Source organism: Balaenoptera physalus (assembly GCF_965194825.1).
Source record: "Balaenoptera physalus genome assembly, chromosome: 13".
In the NCBI taxonomy this organism is placed as follows: Eukaryota; Metazoa; Chordata; class Mammalia; order Artiodactyla; family Balaenopteridae; genus Balaenoptera; species Balaenoptera physalus.
In genome coordinates this window covers 19,910,733-19,931,399 of record NC_138892.1, presented here as the reverse complement: position 1 = coordinate 19,931,399, position 20,667 = coordinate 19,910,733, and the positions used below count along the sequence as shown (strand labels likewise).

Genomic DNA, 20,667 nt, shown 5'->3' with positions numbered 1-20,667 from the left:
TTCCTTAATAACTGTCTGAGAGACTTCCTATTGATTTGTAAGTTTTATTTCTACGTTTTAACTCTCTTTTGTGCTTCTTAATTTAAATGTGATTAGACAGAATATGAAGAAATCTTTTTTTTTTTAAGAAATCTTAATTTTAATAAGGGAAATATTTTGTTAGAGTTTACAGATGATAAATTATTGGGTCTTTAGCTAAGTTATCAGTCAGTGAATGACTTATGAATTTCATAAGTTTTGAGCGTAAGTTGAGTTTAGCATTTGTGAGTCTGTTCTCAAGGTAATAGGCAAGGAGAGGATTTCAAGTGAACATTCTGGGAGCAACATCTAAGAATTAAAAACAAACAGGATTCCAGAGCATGGTGAAAGTAGTTGAGAGGGTGAGAATAAGGAGAGAATTTCATGCAAGGAATTTAATTTTGATGAAATCCAATTTATCATTTATTTTTTCTCTTATGTTTTGTACTTTTGCTGTCATATCTAATAAGTCTTCCTAATTCCAAGTCATGAAGATATTCTCCTATGTTTTCTTCTGAAAGTTTTATAATTTTATACTGTACATTAGGTCTGTGATCTACTTTGAGTTAATTTTTATAAAAGGTGTGAGGTTTAGGTGAGGTTCATTTGTTTTGCATACAGATGACCAGTTGCTCCCACACCAATTATTGTAAAGACTGTTCTTTCCTTATTGCTTCTGTTGCACCTGTATCAAAAATCAAATGGCAATATCTGTGTTAGTTCTCTTTCTGGACTCTATTCTGTTTCATTGATCTGAGTGTCCCTTTGTAAATACTGTGCTTTTTTTTGTTTTTTTTTTACAATTTATGTTAACTTATTCAAAGGAAACGTTTATATTCTTAAGGTTGAGAAGGATTCTTAAGACCCAGAAAGCAAAAAAAATTAGGGAAAAGATTAATGAATTTGATAATTACAAAATGTAAAATTTCTTGACCTATTCTATTAACAGTGGTAAAATATAAGAAACAGACTGAGAGAAGATCTTTGCCAGGGCATAATATATGAGGGTTAAAATCTAGAATATAAAAAGAACTACTATTAATAAGAAAAAAGCAAACAAATTACACAATAGAAAGCCTGCAAAAGAAAGAGCAGTCAGTTAACAGGAAAAGAAATAAAGATGGCCAACACATTTTTAAAAAGATTCCTAGTCTTCCAGGTAATCAGAGGAAATAGGTAAAACTTTTAAAGTTTTATAACATTAAATATTGGCCAGGATATAGGAAAATGGGAATTCTCCTACACTGTTGGTGGGGGTATAAATAGGTACAAGTGAAGGACACTTGGCAGTATGTATTAAAATAATAAAAAAGTACATTCTCTATAATCCCAGCAGTACTATAAAAACACTCAACATATATGCAGGGAGATCAGTATCAGAATATACATGCAGCAATGCTTATAATAAAATTTGGAGGAATCTAAATGACCCTCATTAGGGGAACGACTAAATTGTAATATTTTTATATTAGAATGCTATATATTACTGTTTATAAGAAGACAGGTTAAGTTTCTCTTTATGGGCCTGAAAACTTCCTGACACTCATTATATAAGCAATATTTTTTTCCTTCTTTCACAGAAGAAACGTAGAATTAAATTGTAACATTGGCAATTTACAGCAAGATTTGTGTGCTGTTTTCAAGAAAATGGATACTCCTGTGAGAAGTCTTTGTTCATAAAAACATGTTTTTCTGTTGTTTAATGTATCTATTGGGCTGGCCAAAAAGTTCGTTCGAGTTTGTCCGTAAGATGGTACAGAACAACATGAACGAACTTTCTGGCCAACCCAATATTAGAAAATAAGAGGGAAGCACCTCTTAGTGCCTCAAAGGAAATAAGAAAATTAAGACTGAATGTCACCTGGGTTCCAAGTTTCTGCCATGGGAAAGAAATCAATACTGTGCTATCTTGACTATTGTAATTGTAAAGTAATTTTTAAGATCATTTTTCAGCACATATAATATGTTGTTTCAATGTCTTCTCGCTTACATACTTAATTTTTGATGTTCTATTAACCTTACTATTGTTCCTCTGTATGTAATGTGTCATTTTGCTCTGGCTGCTCTTAAGATTTTTTATCTTTGGATGTCAGAGTTTGATTATAAGTGTAAAGGAGTGATTTTCTTTGTGTTTTCCTACTTGAGTAACTTCTTGGATCTATAAATTGATGTTTTCCACCAAATTTGGGATGCTTTTTGCCATAATTGCGGCAAATGTTTTTTCTGTTTTTTTCACTCCTCTGCAGGGATTTCAATTACATGTACGTTGGACTTGTTTAAATTGACCCACAGATCTCTTTGGTTCCTTCTTCTTTTTTTTTTTTTTCTCTTTTGTTTTTCAGATTTGGTAATTTCTATTGATATATCTATATCACTGATATAGTGCACTGATAGTTTCTTTCACTTTCTTCAAGTTACTGTTGAGCACACCAAGCAAATTTTGTTTCAGTTATTGTACTTTTTATCTCTAGTTTAGTTTTTCCAGTATATTTATAGCAGATGCTTTGATGTTCTGTCTGCTAAATCTAACATGTAGGTCCACTTGGTGACATTTTCTATTGACTGCTTTTTATCCTAAGAAGGGGTCACAGTCCTTTTTCTTTGACCGTCTAGTAATTTTTGGATGAAACCCAGACATTTCAGGTAATATTTTATAGCAACTCCAGTCTTTTCTCATGTTCTTCTGAGGAACATTGGTTTTTTTTTTCTAGTAGGCAGGTAACTTGCCTAGATTCCAACTTCATATTTTGTTTCCTTGGTGGTATGCATTGGATATCTGTTCTTATAGTTTCCCTTTGCTGGTTTTTTTAGCTTGGCTTTTGTAAGCCTTCCCTCTGCCTGCCAAATTTGGCAGTCAGCCAAGCATTTGGGGTAGATATGGAGCTTATTTCTGTGGATTCCTTTTTCCTAGGGATTTTCATGAATTTTCCAGTTATTCTGACAGGTTTTGGCTTTGTATACTTAACATTTCAAGCCTGTTCAGCTTCAGTTTTCTGCCACTTAAGCTATACACAGTTGTAGAGTGCACTCAGTTTAGCAAACCTTCAGACGCATAGCTCTGGTTCTTTATAGCTCAATCTTTCTAATATATTTCTTTCTGTTTTCTGTCTGTGTTTTTGATGGACCCCCTGGAATCTTCCCCATGCTTGCATAGTTTTGCTGTCAGCTAGGGGTTTTGGCTATTTATGCTCTCAATTGTTTCCAGGATTTCCTCCTTTAAATTTCTAGCTGTTTTCCCAGCTCTGAATTCTAATCTCTGGCACCTTTAGTCACTTCTATAGTCATGAAACTTGGGCCAGTAAACCACAAACTTAATTCATACCCTTCTTATTGCAGTTCTTTTAAAACTAAATGTTCCTCCAGCCTCTATTTTTTGGACACTTTCCAGTGTCTTTAAATACTATTTAAAATTTTTTATTTAATATTTGTCAAGTGTAAAGTATAAATTATTGTAGTGTGATTTCTCAAACTGGTTTGATAGGAGGCCCAACTCTGAAGCATCCACCTTGTTTGTTCATTTGGAAGAACATTGCTGCCATCTCCTAGTCATCAGAGTCCATATATTGATACTTTTCTTCCACCAGAATTCCCCCACCACCTTGGGGTCTGCTGTGTGGGCTTTTGAAATTCTTTCCAGATCTAATGCCCTGAACACCAGCTAATCCCATTCAGTGTGTCAAAGAGACAAAAAGGGCAATCGGGCAAATTTCAACAAAATGTTCCTCTGATTAAACAATAAAAACCAATTAGTCATTTAAAAAAAAAAATTAATGTTTGTTATTTAAGGGGTTCACATGATCAGTTGCATCTCCCCCATTACTGGAAGTTGTAGGGCCTTGAATAACCACAAACTTGCAATTCTTACCCTTCTTGTTGCAGTTCTTCTAACATTAAATTCTCCTCCAGCTTGTGTCTGCTTTTTGGATGCTTTCCAGTGTCTTTACATAGTTATGTTTTAAAAATTTTACCTAATATTTTGTAGTTGTTACCTGTGGGAGTTCACAGTATCACTTCTGTAGTACTAGAAGTTGCAAGGCCTTGAAAAGCTATAGTTAGCTAATTTTAAGAAAAAGATCATTGAATACCCTAGTTTATCACTTGACTGTGAAGGACAAGTGCCGTATATATGAAAGAACTGTTGCCCCTATCAAGTTCTCACAAATGTTATTCATCTTGTGTTTGAACAGTCTATAGCTCTGTTTTAGGCCAGTTAATGTCAACATCAACTACCTGCTATTATTTGCTAACATTTGGTTGAATCTCTTTATTTTAATACTTAGTTGGTTATTTGGTATTGTGAAAGTCAGTATCTAGTAATTCTTCAGAAATTTAACAATTTAACTTAAGCCCTTATATCTTGCCCTGTAAAGAGACATGGGTATAGGACCAAATGGTGCCAGTTGGCCCATGCCCTACGCTTCAGGGAGCTTCATTGTTGGTGATTATTTAATGGCAAATGTATGTAGGGAAATGAGATAAGGTCTCATCAGAAATGCAGCTGTATGTTTTATATCATTTTCTAAGAGACATTTTCCAACAGTTATGATAGTTGTTATTTACTTATAGATTCTCACTGGTGGCAAGTTGGTTTCACGAGCCAGGATATGTTCATTGTTCAACCCAAGCTTTTGGTTTATATGGCAATTCTCTTTTCCCAAAGAGCTGAGTGAGACATTGTCATTGAATGATCATAAGTATTTTTACTGCATATTAAAAAAAGATTATTGGAATGGGAGAAAATATTTGCAAATGATACGACAGGCAAGGGCTTAATCTCCAAAATATATAAACAGCTCATACAACTCAACAAAAAAATAAACAACCCAATCAAAAAATGGGCAGAAGACCTTACTAGACATTTCTCCAAAGAAGACCTACAGATGGCCAGTAGGCACTTGAAAAGATGCCCAACATCACTAATTATTAGAGAAACGCAAATCAAAACTACAATGAGGTATCACTTCATACCAGTCAGAATGGCCATCATCAAAATATCTACAAACAATAAATGCTGGCGAGGGTGTGGAGGAAAGGGAACACTCTTGCACTGTTGGTGGAAATGTAAATTGATACAGCCACTATGGAGAACAGTATGGAGGTTCCTTAAAAAACTAAAAATAGAACTACCATACAACCCAGCAATCCCACTACTGGGCATATACCCTGAGAAAACCATAATTCAAAAAGAGTCATGTACCACAATGTTCATTGCAGCTCTGTTTACAATAGTCAGGACATGGAAGCAACCTAAGTGTCCATCGACAGATGAATGGGTAAAGAAGATGTGGCACATATATACAATGGAATATTACTCAGCCATAAAAAGAAACGAAATTGAACTATTTGTAGTGAGGTGGATGGACCTAGAGTCTGTCATACAGAGTGAAATAAGTCAGAAAGAGAAAAACAAATACCGTATGCTAACACATATATATGGAATCTAAAAAAAAAAAAGTTTCTTAAGAACCTAGGGGCAGGACAGGAATAAAGATGCAGACCTACTAGAGAATGGACTTGAGGACATGGGGAGGGAGAAAGGTAAGCTGGTTCGAAGTGAGAGAGTGAGTGGCATGGACTTATATATACTACCAAATGTAAAATCAGTAGCTAGTGGGAAGCAGCCACATAGCACAGGGAGATCAGCTCTGTGCTTTGTGACCACCTAGAGGGGTGGGATAAGGAGGGTGGGAGGGAGGGAGACGCAAGAGGGAAGAGATATGGGGATATATGTATAACTGATTCACTTTGTTATAAAGCAGAAACTAACACACCATTGTAAAGCAATTATACTCTAATAAAGACATTAAAAAAAAAACAACTCCAATGAGGTACCACCTCACACTGGTCAGAATGGGCATCATTAAAATGTCTACAAATAACAAATGCTGGAGAGGGTGTGGAGAAAAGGGAACCCTACAACACTTTTGGTGGGAATGTAAGTTGGTACAGCCCCTATGGAAAACAGTATGGAGGTTCCTCAGAAAACTGAAAATAGAGTTACCATATGATCCAGCAATCCCACTCCTGGGAGTATACCTGGACAAAACTATAGTTCCAAAAGATACATGCACCCCTATATTCATAGCAGCACTGTTCACAATAGCCAAAACATGGAAACAACCTAAATGTCCATCGACAGGTGAATGGATAAAGATGTGGTACATGTATACAATGGAATACTACTCAACTGTAAAAAATAACGAAATAATGCCATTTGCAGCAACATGGGTACAACTAGAGATTATCACACTAAGTGAAGTAAGTCAGAAAGAGAAAGACAAATACCATATGATATCACTTATATGTGAAATCTAAAATATGGCACAAATAAGTTTATCTACCAAACAAAAACCGACTCATAGATATAGAGAACAGACTTGTGGTTGCCAAGGGTGAGGTGGGGAAGGAGAGGGATGGACTGGGAGTTTGGGGTTGGTAGATGCAAACTATTACATTTAGAATGGATAAACAACAAGGTCCTACTGTATAGCACGGGGAACTATGTTCAATATCCTGTGATAAACCATAATGGAAAAGAATATGAAAGAATGTCTGTGTGTGTATAACTGAGTCACTTTGCTGCACAGCAGAGATTGGCACAGCATTGTAAATCACGTATACTTCAATAAAAAATAAATAAATAAAAAGATTATTTATGAATTTAGAAATCTTCAATAAAGAAAATATTTTATTGCACAGGTACAGTTACTAGCAAAGAAAATTATCTACTCATATTTAAACCTGCTAGTGAATTCAAAGAATGACTTGGCTCTGGCTCATATTCTCAATATTCCTGATAGAGGACTTGGAAGAGAAGCCTTTACTGATTTGAAACATGCTGCTCGAGAGAAACAGATGTCTATCTTTTTGGTATGGACATGTTACATTTTCAATATTTATTTTAAAGACTCTCTGAACAGTGGATCCATGTACCTTAATATAGAATTCTTGTAACTCTGATAGAGCAACTTTTAAATTGTGAATATGTGTTCTATGTCATGTATTTGAAAATCCGTGGTAGTTTTGTTTTTTACTATATCCTTCAAAGTTCATAAGGGAGAATTTCTCTAAAGCTCTGTTTCCCTACATGTGTTCTGCGGAGTGCTAGCCCTGTTAGATTCTCCTTGAATAAATTATTTCCAGAGGCAAAAGTTCCTGTTCAATGCTCTTTGAATAAATGTTTCCAAGGGCAAAAAGTTGGAAATCGTGTATACTCTTACTGGATATGTGTAATGCATGTATACTTCTTCCAAGAAGTCCTACCATAAAGAAATCTGCTTAAGTTAACCTTGTTACTTAACCTGTCGTTTCCTAAGTTATTTAACCATGGAAATTTCCCCAGATTATTTAAATTTCATAGCTTTTTCCTTTCTTAGGATATGCTTTGGAAAATACAGCTTTAGAACATTTTATCTTTGATGGAGATGGCCTAATGTATAGCCATCATATTATATATGTATTTTTATCATTGTAAAGGCAAGACCCTTTGAACTACACATGATCAAATGATCCTAAAATGTGAAAGCTAGTTGGGGCTTAGTGAATCTAGTCTAAATCTTTATTTTACAAATAAAGAAGCTAAGGCTTGGAAGAGTTGAATTAATTGTTCAACTTTGAATAAATCAACACAATTGACACAGAAAAATTCCTTTGTTCCATATAACAATTCCAGTGGCCAGTAGTCAGTCTATTTAAGAATATATTTATTTTTTATAGAATATCACTGTCTAATTCTTTATAGACAGTGATATACTCTTTTTTTTTTTGGCCATGCTGTGCGGCTTGCGGGATCGTAGTCCAGGGATCGAACCGGAGCCCCCTGCAGTGGAAGCGCAGAGTCCTGACCACTGGACCGCCAGGGAATTCCCAACAATGATATACTCTTATGAACATATTCTTACGCCCTTAATTGTCCCTGCCTTGGCTTCTCAGTCTCAGTCTCCACCTGTGTTGCCATCACCCTTGCTGGCATGAATTCTACGTGACAGTTGTTTCTTTGATTATTTGCTTCTGAATGAAAATGTGGCATGAGTTATAAAAAGTGCTTCTCTTTACCTGTGTACCTAGAAATATGTAAATGTGCCTAGCTTCATAAAATAAGGTGTAGTTTTAACTTACTAAATCATTAAACATAACCAAATTATTTGTTTTAATTCATAGGTGGCTACATCATTTATTAGAACAATAGAGCTTGGAGGGAAAGGATATGCACCATCACCATCTGATCCTCTAAGGACACATATAAAAGGATTGTCTAATTTTATTAATTTCATTGACAAATTAGATGAAATTCTTGGAGAAATACCAAATCCAAGGTATGACAAATGTGTGTTATTAGTCTGTCTTTAAAACTTCACAGAATCAGAGGTAGATTAAAAATTAAGAGCTATTGAAATGACCAAACATCAGACTAAACTAGGAAGAAGAAACAAAATATCTAGATGAGGGAGGGATAAATTAGGAGTTTGGGATTAGCAGATACAAACTACTATATATAAAGTAGGTAAACAACAATGTCCTACTATATAGCACAGGGAACTATATTCAATATCCTGTGATAAACTATAATGGAAAAGAATCGCTTTACTGTACTCCAGAAACTAACACGACATTGTTAATCAACTATACTTCAATTAATAAATATCTAGATTAATAAATTATAATCACATGACCTTTCCCCCTAAATTTCTGCTTATCTGTGATTCTAAAATTTTTGCCAAAGTCAAATGGCATGTTCAAATTAAATTTGACTAGAGAAGAGGGCTTACCATTCACTTTTTTTCTGGAAGAAATAGATTTTTGAGGATTGGGACTGACTGAATAGATAATTTCTTTAAACTTTTTATTTAGCAATAAAGGAAACTCATACCAAGAATGAGTCAGGAAATTGATAAAAAATATGATGAATTTTATATTCTATTTTCTGCTAGGTTTTTTTTTTCATTTTCTTATGCATAAATTTTTGATTCATCTGGAATTTGTTTTTAAATGATATTGGAATTAAGAGGTGTTTTTAATCAGATAGACTCTCATTTATAATACTGGTATATTTTATGGTGAGTTAATTTTAGATTAATTTGTGGGGGCAGAAGTGGGTTGTATATGCTAGCAATCATGGGAGATCATTGTCAGTTTGGTGGGTATGCCATAGCATAGTACTAATAAAAATAGCTGGTATTTATTGAACACTTACTATGTGTCAGACATTACACTGAACTCTTTATGGGGATTATCATTTGATCATTAAAAAAACCTTACATTGTAGTTGCTAGATAAATACTCAGTTTAGAGAGGAAGAAACTGAAGCACTGGTGTAACTTACCTTAGTCACATTGTTAGTAAGTAGCAGAGTTGGGATCTGAATTCATTTCTGACCCAGGAACCCATTCTCTTAATTGCTATATCTTATTCTATGAAACGTCTTTCCATTTCAAGATTCCAAGAAGAATTTTTTTCAGGATTTTATTCTGAATTGTTTCCTTCTGTCTTCTTATATGGATATCTATTACAACGAAGTGAATTTGGAAGAGGGTTTGAATATGACTTATAGTCAACATCAGTGACATCTGAACTTCTAAATAATATATTGGCCAGCCATTTCTTCTGAGATAGCAGATAATTAATTTTAAAGAATACTATATTTTTAGCAAAGCAAAATAGATATATTTTGTTGAAGTCAAATGGTACTATAGACTTATAGTAATAAAATCCTCAGAGGAATTGACTTTCAATATTTTTATGTGTTTATTTCTGTATTTACCTCATTTAAATGAAATTTTTATGCAGCTATTTTAAAAATTTTTATTGAACTATAGTTGATTTACAATATCATGTTAGTTTCAGGTATACAGCATAGTGATTCAGTATTTCTGCAGTTTATATTACATTATAGGTTATTATAAGATATTGGGTATAATTCCCTGTGCTATACAGTAAATCCTTGTTGCTTATCTATTTTATGTGTAGTAGTTTGTATCTATTAATCCTGTACTCCTAATTTATCCCTCCCCCCTCTCCCCTTTGGTAACCATAAACTAGTTTTCTATGTCTGTGAGTCTGTTTCTGTTTTGTGTATATGTTTATTTGTCTTTATTTTTTTAGATTGCACATATGAGTGATATCATTTAGTATTTGTCTTTCTCTGTCTGACTTACTTCACTAAGCATAATATTCTCTGTGTCTATCCACATTGTTGCAAATGGCAATATTTCATTCTTAGCTGTTGGATTAAGCACTAGGGTTGCTTCCATGTCTTGGCTATTGTAAATAGTGCTTCTCTGAATATTGAGGTGCATATATCTTTCCGAATTAGTGTTTTCATTTTTTCCAGATATATACCCAGGAGTAGAATTGTCGGATCATATGGTAGTTCTATTTTTAGTTTTTTAAGGAACCTCCATACTGTCTTCCATGGTGGCTGCACCAGTTTACATTCCCAGCAACAGTGTTTGAGATTCCCTTATCTCCACATCCTCTCCAACACTTGTTATTTGTAGACTTTTTGATGATAGCCATTCTGACAGGTGTGAGGTGATACCTTATTGTGGTTTTGATTTGCATTTCTCTAATAATTAGCAATGTTGAGCATCTTTTCATGTGCCTGTTAGCCATCTGTATGTCTTGTTTGGAAAAATGTCTATTCAAGTCTTCTGCCCAATTTTTGATTGGTTGATTTGTTTTTTGATACTGAGTTATATGAGCTGTCTGTATCTTGAATATTAAGCCCTTGTTGGTCTATGCAGCTAATTTTGAGTTTCAATTTTAGACATTATTTATTAACTTCCTACCATGGAAGATGAGGATTTGCCACCCACTCACCAACCTCCCAATACTCCTCTTTTCCTCTCCCCCTCCTACCACACACACAGACACATACACACACTTCTCTTCTTCTCTCCTTCTAATATAGTTATACCACAGTATCAGGTTAAATCATATTTTAGAGTTTACATTATTATAACTCTGTAATTATTGCCTACAGCTAAGCTATATTATATACTGTTATTATACTTCCTTTCTTGTATACATTTTTGGTTTTTTCTAGAGTCAATGATTATCTACTTTTTTCTCTTGCTTTGCTTCTCATATATTTATTATCAATTCTTTATCAAGTTTGCCAATGAAACTATACAATTTCTTCTTTTTTATTAGGTCATCTATCAGTTCTGATTTTTGCCATTGAAGACATTCCTTCTGGAGAGTCATCTATCTTCTTCATTCAGTCTGTATACTTTTGCTTGCTAGGCCTGTTTCAGAGTGTCAGCCATGAAGCTTCATCACCTTGTGAATTTTCTTTGTCTCTACCTTGTTTCCAGGATTCCATGACTTTATTTTTAATTGGTTAAACCCCTTATTTTGCTCAAGTAGCTTTCTAAAGTAAATGGGAGATAAATATCATTATTCTCACATTTGATTGTATGTGATCTTATGCTTCATTTATTTCTCCAAGGTTATTTAATTTATATGATCATTTTTTATCTGCTACCTGGATAGTCTTTGTTGTATCTAGTTGAATGTTTTTCTTTTTGTTTCTTTTGCCCTCTTTCATGTTAAAGGTGTTCCTAAAATGTAGGGTGATTCTGGACTGTTGTTTCATATTTAGGAATGAGACCCTATAAAGCTGATTAGCAGCTCTATACAGTGGACTTCATTATAGCATAGTAGCCACTTGGCTCTTCTACTGGGGATTCTCCAAATGTGAATAACTGCAGGTCTTTTCTTTGGAACTTACCCCCAAATTTCCACAGTGGCATCCTTTAATCTCTTTCTGAAAGCAGTAAGTCTGGCTAGCAGTATTCTGGGATTTGAGGTTGATGCTGAGCTGCCCAGTTCAATATGTAGACTTTTGCTCAGTCCCTCTGTTTTCAGTCATTGGTACCTATAGGTCTGGAGCCTCTCTGGCTTAGTTTCTTCAGAGTAATCCTGCTTTCCATGCTGAGGTGACAGAAGTGCACTAGCCTGATTGCTCAGAATAAGAGAGGAGATTCAGGGGTCTAAGTGTTCCTCACATAGACTGTCAACCAGCTTTCTTATTTGCAATGACACCTTCACCATAGCCTTCAGTATTGCCTTCAATTTCTGAGATTACTTCTTATTGGTGTCTCTCTTAGCAGTTAACTTATGTTGTAGCTTTCTATGTTCTGGGTAGTCAGTTATCACCTTTCCATCTGCTCTTCGTCTTTCTGTACTTTCATGATATGCCTCTGCTCTCGACTATTGTCTCCTCTCCCATTCTGTTTTTCTTTATGGATTTAAAACATTTTCCTTTTTGTCACTTTAGTGGCACTTTAGGAGGGAGCAGATATAAGTACATATATTCAATCCAATGTAATTTGTTATAATTACATTCCTTTTTGGAGGAATTTCTAGTTGGGGTAAGTTAACAGGGTAAAAGTACATCCATACATACACTTTTGTACAAAAGGATAGAAGTACGTTTTAGAGGCACCTAGGGTACACTTCAATTCTTCAATTTAGCAGCCATCTATTTTGAATATCCTGTTTGGTCATAATGAGCAATTACTCTGTGTTCTAGGGATGATACTGAAGAAGTGGGTGTTTAAATAGTCCATCTGAGCAGTCTCTATTTTCTTCTGTAAGGTGATTTTTGCATATGTTAAGTATATATGCATTTCATGATTATAAATAGTAAAGTTATCAAAAACTTACAACATGTATTCTATTTATGTAATAATGGAAAGATGTACAGGGGAAAGGACAATTGACCTAGTTTGTGGGAGTCAGGGATAAGAGTGTCAGGAGTGTTTACCTGGATGTTTGTTAACAGTTGAGCTTAATCTTGAAGGATGAACTTGAAGGAGTTAACCAGACATGGAGAATGGTGGTGAAATGAAGTCCAGAGGGGGAGAAGGCAGGATATTTCCTATAGTATGGGTAACCTATTGGGACAATGTTTCATTGGTTATTCATTTTGTCTCATAATTTCAACTTCTACTAGTCCTTTAGCCACAGTCTATAAAGATTATAAGAAAAAACAACAAATCATCTTCTGCTTTTGTCAGCTCCTTCCTTTTATAGCTCAAATTCTTGAAAAAATACTGTCTTTTATTCCACTTCCCAATTTCTAATGATTTAAAATATCTTGAATATGTCTCATGAGGCTGTAAACTCTATGAGGGCTTTATTGATTTTCTTCACTAGTATTCCCTAGCCCTAGCACAGTTTCTGGCACAGAGTAAGCACTCAATACTTATTTACTTGTCTGTGTTTAACTGACTCACACTTACTCACTTTTCCACTCTACTGAAGCTGTTCTGCAAAAGATCATTTATGATCTTCTAGTTGACATAGCCTCTGGTCTCTTTTGAGTCCTGAAGTTTGATCATTTTTTCTTTTAGAACTCTTTTTCCCATAACTTCTGATATTTTGTTTTCTTATTTTCTACTTACCTCTCTGACTGCATATATGCAAATTCTAAATCCATATTTCAGTGAAATCCAAACTCTTTCCTGAGTTTCCAAAATATATATTTATGTACCTATAGGTTGTTACGTCAAATGAAACTCAAACTTAGCATCTCCCAAACTAAATCTTCATCTTTCCCTGCGTACCTGCTTGACGGGTACCTCCTCCCAAAGTACCCAGGTTGATGAAGCCTTTCTGCCTCCAGCTGCCCAAGCAGAAATTTGGAACATATTTTTTTATTATTATTATTATTTTAGTACATCTTTATTGGAGTATAATTTCTTCACAATACTGTGTTAGTTTCTGTTGTACAACAAAATGAATCAGCCATATGCATACCTATATCCCCATATCCCCTCCCTCTTGAACTTCCCTCCCATCCTCCGTATCCCACCCCTCTAGGTTGTCGCAAAGCACTGAACTGATCTCCCTGTGCTATGCGGCTGCTTCCCACTAGCTATCGATTTTACATTTGGTAGTGTATATATGTCCATGCATTCTCTCACTTCGTCCCAGCTTACCCTTCCCCCTCCCCATGTCCTCAAGTCCATTTCCCTTTCTCTGTCCCTTCATTCACTAAGATCCATCAATTCTTCTTACTTAACATTTTTCATATTCTTTCTTTTATCTCTATTCCTATAGCTACTATCTTATTTCCATTTTTTATGGAAAGTCTGTTTTCAGACTTTCATCCTTTCTTGCCTGGACTTTTTTTACTTATCTCCAAGTTGTTCATTCTGCCTCCAGTCTTGAGTTGCCCCATCCTGTTGTCCTCACTGCTGCCAGTGGTCTTTTCAAAGCAGCAGATGTTACTGCCATAATTAAAATCCTTCAGTGATTCCATATTAGGTACAGGATAAAAATCCAGAAACCTCAGTATGGTGTACAAATTCTATACTCTGTACCTCCTGATTGTATCTCACCCTGGCCTCTGTCCCTCAACCTTAAAACTCAGAGATAAAAATGTATTTAACCCTTGTAGCTGAGTGTAAGTTTGTACTACTTGTCTTATAATAGGGTGGTGGTGGTGGTAGGGAATCACAATAATCTTTGAGTCCAAGGAATGGTCAGGGGAGGAATCCAAGTCACACTTACCTCTCTGCTGCCAGCTTTTCATCAGACCATCTTAGCTATAGTATGGCTGCATTTCTACACTTTGCCAGTAGGTGCCACCATAAAATACATGCTGTACTTTCACCTGAAAAACATCTTAAATTAGGAGTTTCAGGTTACATAAATCAGTTAGTACCCTGTTGTTCAAATGTTTAAAATTCTGTATTTCAGTTTTATTACATAACAACTTTTTAGTACACACCTGCATTATATTTTTGGACTATATATTATGCATTCATAGAATGTTAAGCCTAGCTGAAATTATCCAGTCCAGAATCCTAATGTTACATTTCTCATTTAAAAATATTTCAGAATCATTTTTGATATATTTCATGTAGTACCTTTAATCACATTTAATTTTTAAAGATATAATTTATTTAACAAATAGTTATCAAATTCTTAAAGATGGTAGGGAAAAGACAAGTCATTCTATATAGTAAAGATAGTCAGTAATTCATTAAAATATTACCCATTATTTGTATTATTGCTTATTGTTCTCTTTCAGTCACTATGTTTTGATTCAGTCTTGGGGATTTAATTGTGTTTTTCCTCACTAGCTTCATTTTTCTGTTTCTGCCCCAGGGCTTTTTTTTTTTTTTTTTTTTAATTAATAGCTGCTTTATTTATTTATTTATTTTTAGCTGTGTTGGGTCTTCGTTTAGTGCGAGGGCTTTCTCTAGTTGCGGCAAGTGGGGGCCACTCTTCATCGTGGTGCGGGGGCCACTCTTCATCGCGGTGCGCGGGCCTCTCACTGTCGCGGCCCCTCCCGTTGCGGGGCACAGGCTCCAGACGCGCAGGCTAAGCAGTTGTGGCTCACGGGCCCAATTGCTCCGCCGCATGTGGAATCCTCCCAGACCAGGGCTCGAATCCGTGTCCCCTGCATTAGCAGGCAGACTCTCAACCACTGTGCCACCAGGAAAGCCCTGCCCCAGAGCTTTAATGTGATCCATTTAGCAGTCAGGAACTGCAGTTAACCTCTTTCTCACCTAAATTCTTCTATTAATGTTTATCCAGAGTAGTCATATCTTCTGGGATGCTTTCCTGAAGACCTCCTTCTTCTCTTACCTCCCCACTTAAATCTCCTCTGTACCTTTGGTATCTCATTGTATCAACTGATCAATCGTGACCTCTTAAAAAGAAATCTTCTATTCATTTTGTATCCCCAGTGCCTATGACAAATGTCCTGGCATCATTTGGGTTAAAACTTCAGGAGTTTCTAGGCTCTAGAGGCAAGAATTTGAATTATGCTATGTTGCTGAGCAGGTATTTGAAGAGCTGATGTTGGCTCTTGTAGTGAACGTATAGCAATAGACTAGTCATAGCACTGGTGTTTGCGGTATTTTGCTAAGGGTCAAAATGCTGAGCTTGGCAAGCAACTGAAATACAAATCTTATGAATTTTTCCTAAATACAGTTCATTCAGGGGATTATATCATCTTTAAAATTTAGAATATTTGTTCTTGTAGAAGGAATGGGAAAAGAGGGCAAAGGTGACTTTTACCTTCAATAGCACTGAAAGCTTTTTTTTTTCTTTTTTGTTCTTATAACTGATACTGTGGCACTCTTTCATATTTGATTATCCTTCTGAATCTTTTCCAAAACTCTTCCATTAGAGATTACTTCCCAGAAAAGCACATAGTGTTAACTATGTTTTCATTTTGGCTACATTTCATCCAATTATTTTCTGTGTTTTTAATTGAAAATTAAGAAAAAGCCAGTTGGAAAAGAGAGTGCCTGTTTACATAAAATAATTCTTAAGAGTCTGTTCAGACTTCTGATTACAGATGTATAGCAGGCTAGGTCCCCTGATTGACCCTTCCATTGAAAATAATTAATACTGCTGGACAACATATTTATAAAGTACTTAAATGCATTGATGAGTAGGTGAATGCAATGAAAATAGGCCAAAAACTGGGAGAAGGAAGAAAGTCAGAGAGGGAAGTCAAGAAGGGAAACCAGCTTTTATTTTGAAAGAACTTGCTGAATTTGGTGATCTGGAGGGTCTGTTCTTACAGTCACTAAAGTCTGAGGGGACAAAGCCCAGGGACTGCCCAAGGTGAGGTGTCTGTTGGGACATACCCAACCTGTAGGGCTACTACCCTTTCAGCATAAAATGAACTAAGAATGAGGGCTTTAACTTGATATAGGGTTTCTATGAAAACCTACTTGGTAAAATGTTTTAGCACATTATTTAAGATTTAGAACAAGACAAGAGTTCCTGTTCTCATTTCTTTTCAGCATAATATTGGATGTCCAATTCAGTGTAGTAAGGCAAGAAAAAGAAATAGGAGATATAACAATTGAGAAGGAAGAAATAAAACTCTATTTAGTGATAATATGATTGTATATGTAGTAAACTCCAAGAATCTAAAGGCAAATTATTAAAATTAATGGTAGAGTTTCACAGTGTTGCTGGGCACAGATCAATTAAAAAAAGCAATTGTATTTCTACATCATAACCAAACAGAAAATGTTTTTTTTTTAAAACTTCAAAAATATAAAATACATAGAATAAATCTAATAAAAGCCATACTAGCTACCTTCCCCCTTGGAAGGTTCAGACTCAGTGTGGAAATCTCTCTCTCACTCAGGGTTTGCATCCTGATCATGTTGCTACTAGAGATTTTTGTCCTCATGAAAACCCCCATTCATCCTGCTTACCACTCACAGCTTCCAACTTTCCATTCCAGCTTTTGTCAATTTTTTAGGGAAGAAATTGGGTGGTACTTGGAGATTTCCCCCGATTCTTACCAAGCTTAGTGGAATGTTCCCCTAGAGTAACTAGTCTGCCATAGTGTAAGTTGAAACTCTCAAGTGCTTTTCTACTGCAAATAATAATAATAATATGAAAAAGGGTAAAATACATATCTTTTATCTTACAAGTAAAAACTTCACACTGTTATGTGTGATAGCAGTCATTTATTCAGTAGAGATATCAATTATTTCTTCTGTGTGCCAAGTTAGTATGATGATTAGTAAAATATGTTTCCTTTCTCAAGGAGCTAATTTTTTCATGAAATGTTTCCCAAGCTTGTCTAGTCATAAGAATCACCTGTGAGGGCTTCCCTGGTGGCACAGTGGTTGAGAATCTGCCTGCTAATGCAGGGGACACGGGTTCGAGCCCTGGTCTGGGAAGATCCCACATGCCGCGGAGCAACTAGGCCCGTGAGCCACAACTACTGAGCCTGCGCGTCTGGAGCCTGTGCCCCGCAACGGGAGGGGCCGCGATAGTGAAAGGCCCGCGCACCGCGATGAAGAGTGGCCCCCGCTTGCCGCAACTAGAGAAAGCCCTCGCACGAACCGAAGACCCAACACAGCCAAAAATAAATAATAAATAAATAAAGTAGCTATAAAATTAAAAAAAAAAAAAAAAAAAAGAATCACCTGTGATATCTTCAAAAGAAATGCAGCTATTTAGTATCCTTGTCTGGAGATTGTGATTCAGTAGGATGTGCTCTGGAGCTGATATTTTATTTTATTTTATTTTCTATTTTTTACTTATTTTTTATTTTTCACGAATCAGGCCCTTTTTATTATATGTGCTCTGGCCAGACTCTAACATAGGGCTGTTTGGCCATAATCCACATCAAGCTCAGCAGACGACATATAGGTGAGCCCCTATACCCCTAAGAAGGACAACAATGCACTGAAATTAGCAAATCATTGAGTGAGTTCTTTGTATCAGCAGAGACTAATCTACTAATCTCCCTTTCAGATATTAACCAGTTACATTGTTAGTATTTGCATTACACCTCCTATATTTTAGACCCATTTATTAGTGAGGGGACCTCCTTTTTCTCTGGCTTCATGTGTCCATGTGGACGAACTTCTTCCACAAAACACTACATTTCTCTCCCTACCCTTCATTCGTTCCTCCCGACTCATAACTGGTAAGATTAAAAGAACTGGGTATGGTTCCCTCAGCCTCTTTCTCCCTTTTAGAGCTGGCCTGCCCTCCAGGTGGAGGTGTACTCACTGGAGCTGATATTTTAAACAAATGCTGAGTATGATTCTGATGATCAGGCAAATTTGGAAGATACTGATGTAATGCACTCTCTGCAGTTTTCTTCTAACTTTCCTTCTCTATTTGGACAAGCTATTTGTATATGAACAATCATGTTTCCAGTGTCGTTAGGGAACCTGGCTTCTTTCCTGAAACATAAAGCCTGGCAATAAGGCAGTGAGGATGAGAACTATTCATAATTTCCTTTAGGCTACTATAAAAGTCACAGAGTGGTTAAATAGCATATTCAAGGTAGAAAGTGAGGGAGTTGTGATGTGTGCTTAGGTTGTCTGACTCCATAGCCAGACCACACCACTTTCTCATTAGACACTGTGCAGCCTTTCCAGGGATACCTCTAGGGATGGAGATCTCTTAACTTCAAAAAACAGCCTTCTTTTATTGTTGGACACCTTTAATGTCTTCCTTGTAATGGACCAAAATCCTTCCTCCTTCTCACATTGGTTTTAGGTCAGCCTTCTAGAGCAGGAACTGCAACCCAAATTCACTGAGGTTCAGGCTCAGTATAAAGAAACAGTTGATTTCATGTTTTTAAAAATACTTGTCTGTTGGCCATAATTGGTCCAGTCTCTGGTTTCCTTTAGATTAGTATTAACTAGTTTAATTTCCTCTTCCATATAATAACCCTTCTCATGTTAGAGTGCATTATCATGTATTTCAGGTCAGTCTCCTTCCTTATCACCTTCTTCCTAGCCCAGAACAAACACTGTGTGTTCTTGGACAAGCTGTTAAACCTTTCTGAGACTCAATTTTTTCATCTGTAATTTATGGGTAATAATGCTTATTGAATTGGTTTAAAGATTAAGTTATGTAACCTTATCATTAGTGTACAGGAATGCTAGAGATTTCTGTGCATTAATTTTGTATCCTGCTACTTTACCAAATTCATTGCTAAGACAGTCTCTTCAATAAGTGGTGCTGGGAAAACTGGACAGCTACATGTAAAAGAATGAAATTAGAACACTCCCTAACACCATACACAAAAATAAACTCAAAATGGATTAAAGACCTAAATGTAAGGCCAGACACTATAAACCTCTTAGAGGAAAACATAGGCAGAACACTCTATGACATAAATCACAGCAAGATCCTTCTTGACCCACCTCCTAGAGAAATGGAAATAAAAACAAAAATAAACAGATGGGACCTAATGGAACTTAAAAGCTTTTGCAGAGCAAAGGGAACCATAAACAAGATGAAAAGACAACCCTCAGAATGGGAGAAAATATTTGCAAATGAAGCAACTGACAGAGGATTAATCTCCAAAATTTACAAGCAGCTCATGCACCTCAATATCAAAAAAACAAACAACCCAATCCAAAAATGGGCAGAAGACCTAAATAGACATTTCTCCAAAGAAGATATACAGCTATCCAACAAACACACGAAAGGATGCTCAACATCACTACTCATTAGAGAAATGCAAATCAGAACTACAGTGAGGTATCACCTCACACCGGTCAGAATGGCCATCATCAAAAAATCTACAAACAATAAATGCTGGAGAGGGTGTGGAGAAAAGGGAACCCTCTTGCACTGTTGGTGGGAATGTAAATTGATACAGCCACTATGGAGAACAGTATGGAGGTTCCTTAAAAAACTAAAAATAGAGCTGGGCATATACCCAGAGAAAACCGTAATTCAAAAAGAGTCATGTACCACAATGTTCATTGCAGCTCTGTTTACAATAGTCAGGACATGGAAACAACCTAAGTGTCCATCGACAGATGAATGGATAAAGAAGATGTGGCACATATGTACAATGGAATATTACTCAGCCGTAAAAAGAAACGAAATTGAACTATTTGTAGTGAGGTGGATGGACCTAGAGTCTGTCATACAGAGTGAAGTAAGTCAGAAAGAGAAAAACAAATACAGTATGCTAACACATATATATGGAATCTAAAAAAAAAAAAAAAGGTTATGAAGAACCTAGGGACGGGATGGGAATAAAGACGCAGACCTATTAGAGAATGGACTTGAGGAGACGGGGAGGGGGAAGGGTAAGCTGGGATGAAGTGAGAGAGTGGCATGGACATATATACATTACCAAATGTAAAATCGATAGCTAGTGGGAAGCAGCCACATAGC

At 35.9% G+C, this 20,667-nt stretch overlaps 1 protein-coding gene across 8 annotated transcripts in view; it reads left to right on the top strand.

The window, feature by feature from the left end:
• PARPBP (PARP1 binding protein) overlaps window positions 1-20,667 on the top strand; it is a gene marked incomplete at its 3' end in the record, with an annotated part of 113,378 nt that overhangs the window by 35,613 nt on the left and 57,098 nt on the right. For 6 of the 8 annotated variants that reach the window (XM_082419432.1, XM_082419434.1, XM_082419433.1 and 3 more), the window contains 2 exons: window positions 6,718-6,888; window positions 8,179-8,333. The exons of the other annotated variants lie outside the window; for them this stretch is intronic. In XM_082419432.1, the coding sequence (XP_082275558.1) occupies window positions 6,718-6,888; window positions 8,179-8,333 (326 nt within the window). The remainder of the gene's footprint in view (window positions 1-6,717; window positions 6,889-8,178; window positions 8,334-20,667) is intronic. 8 annotated transcript variants of the gene reach the window in all.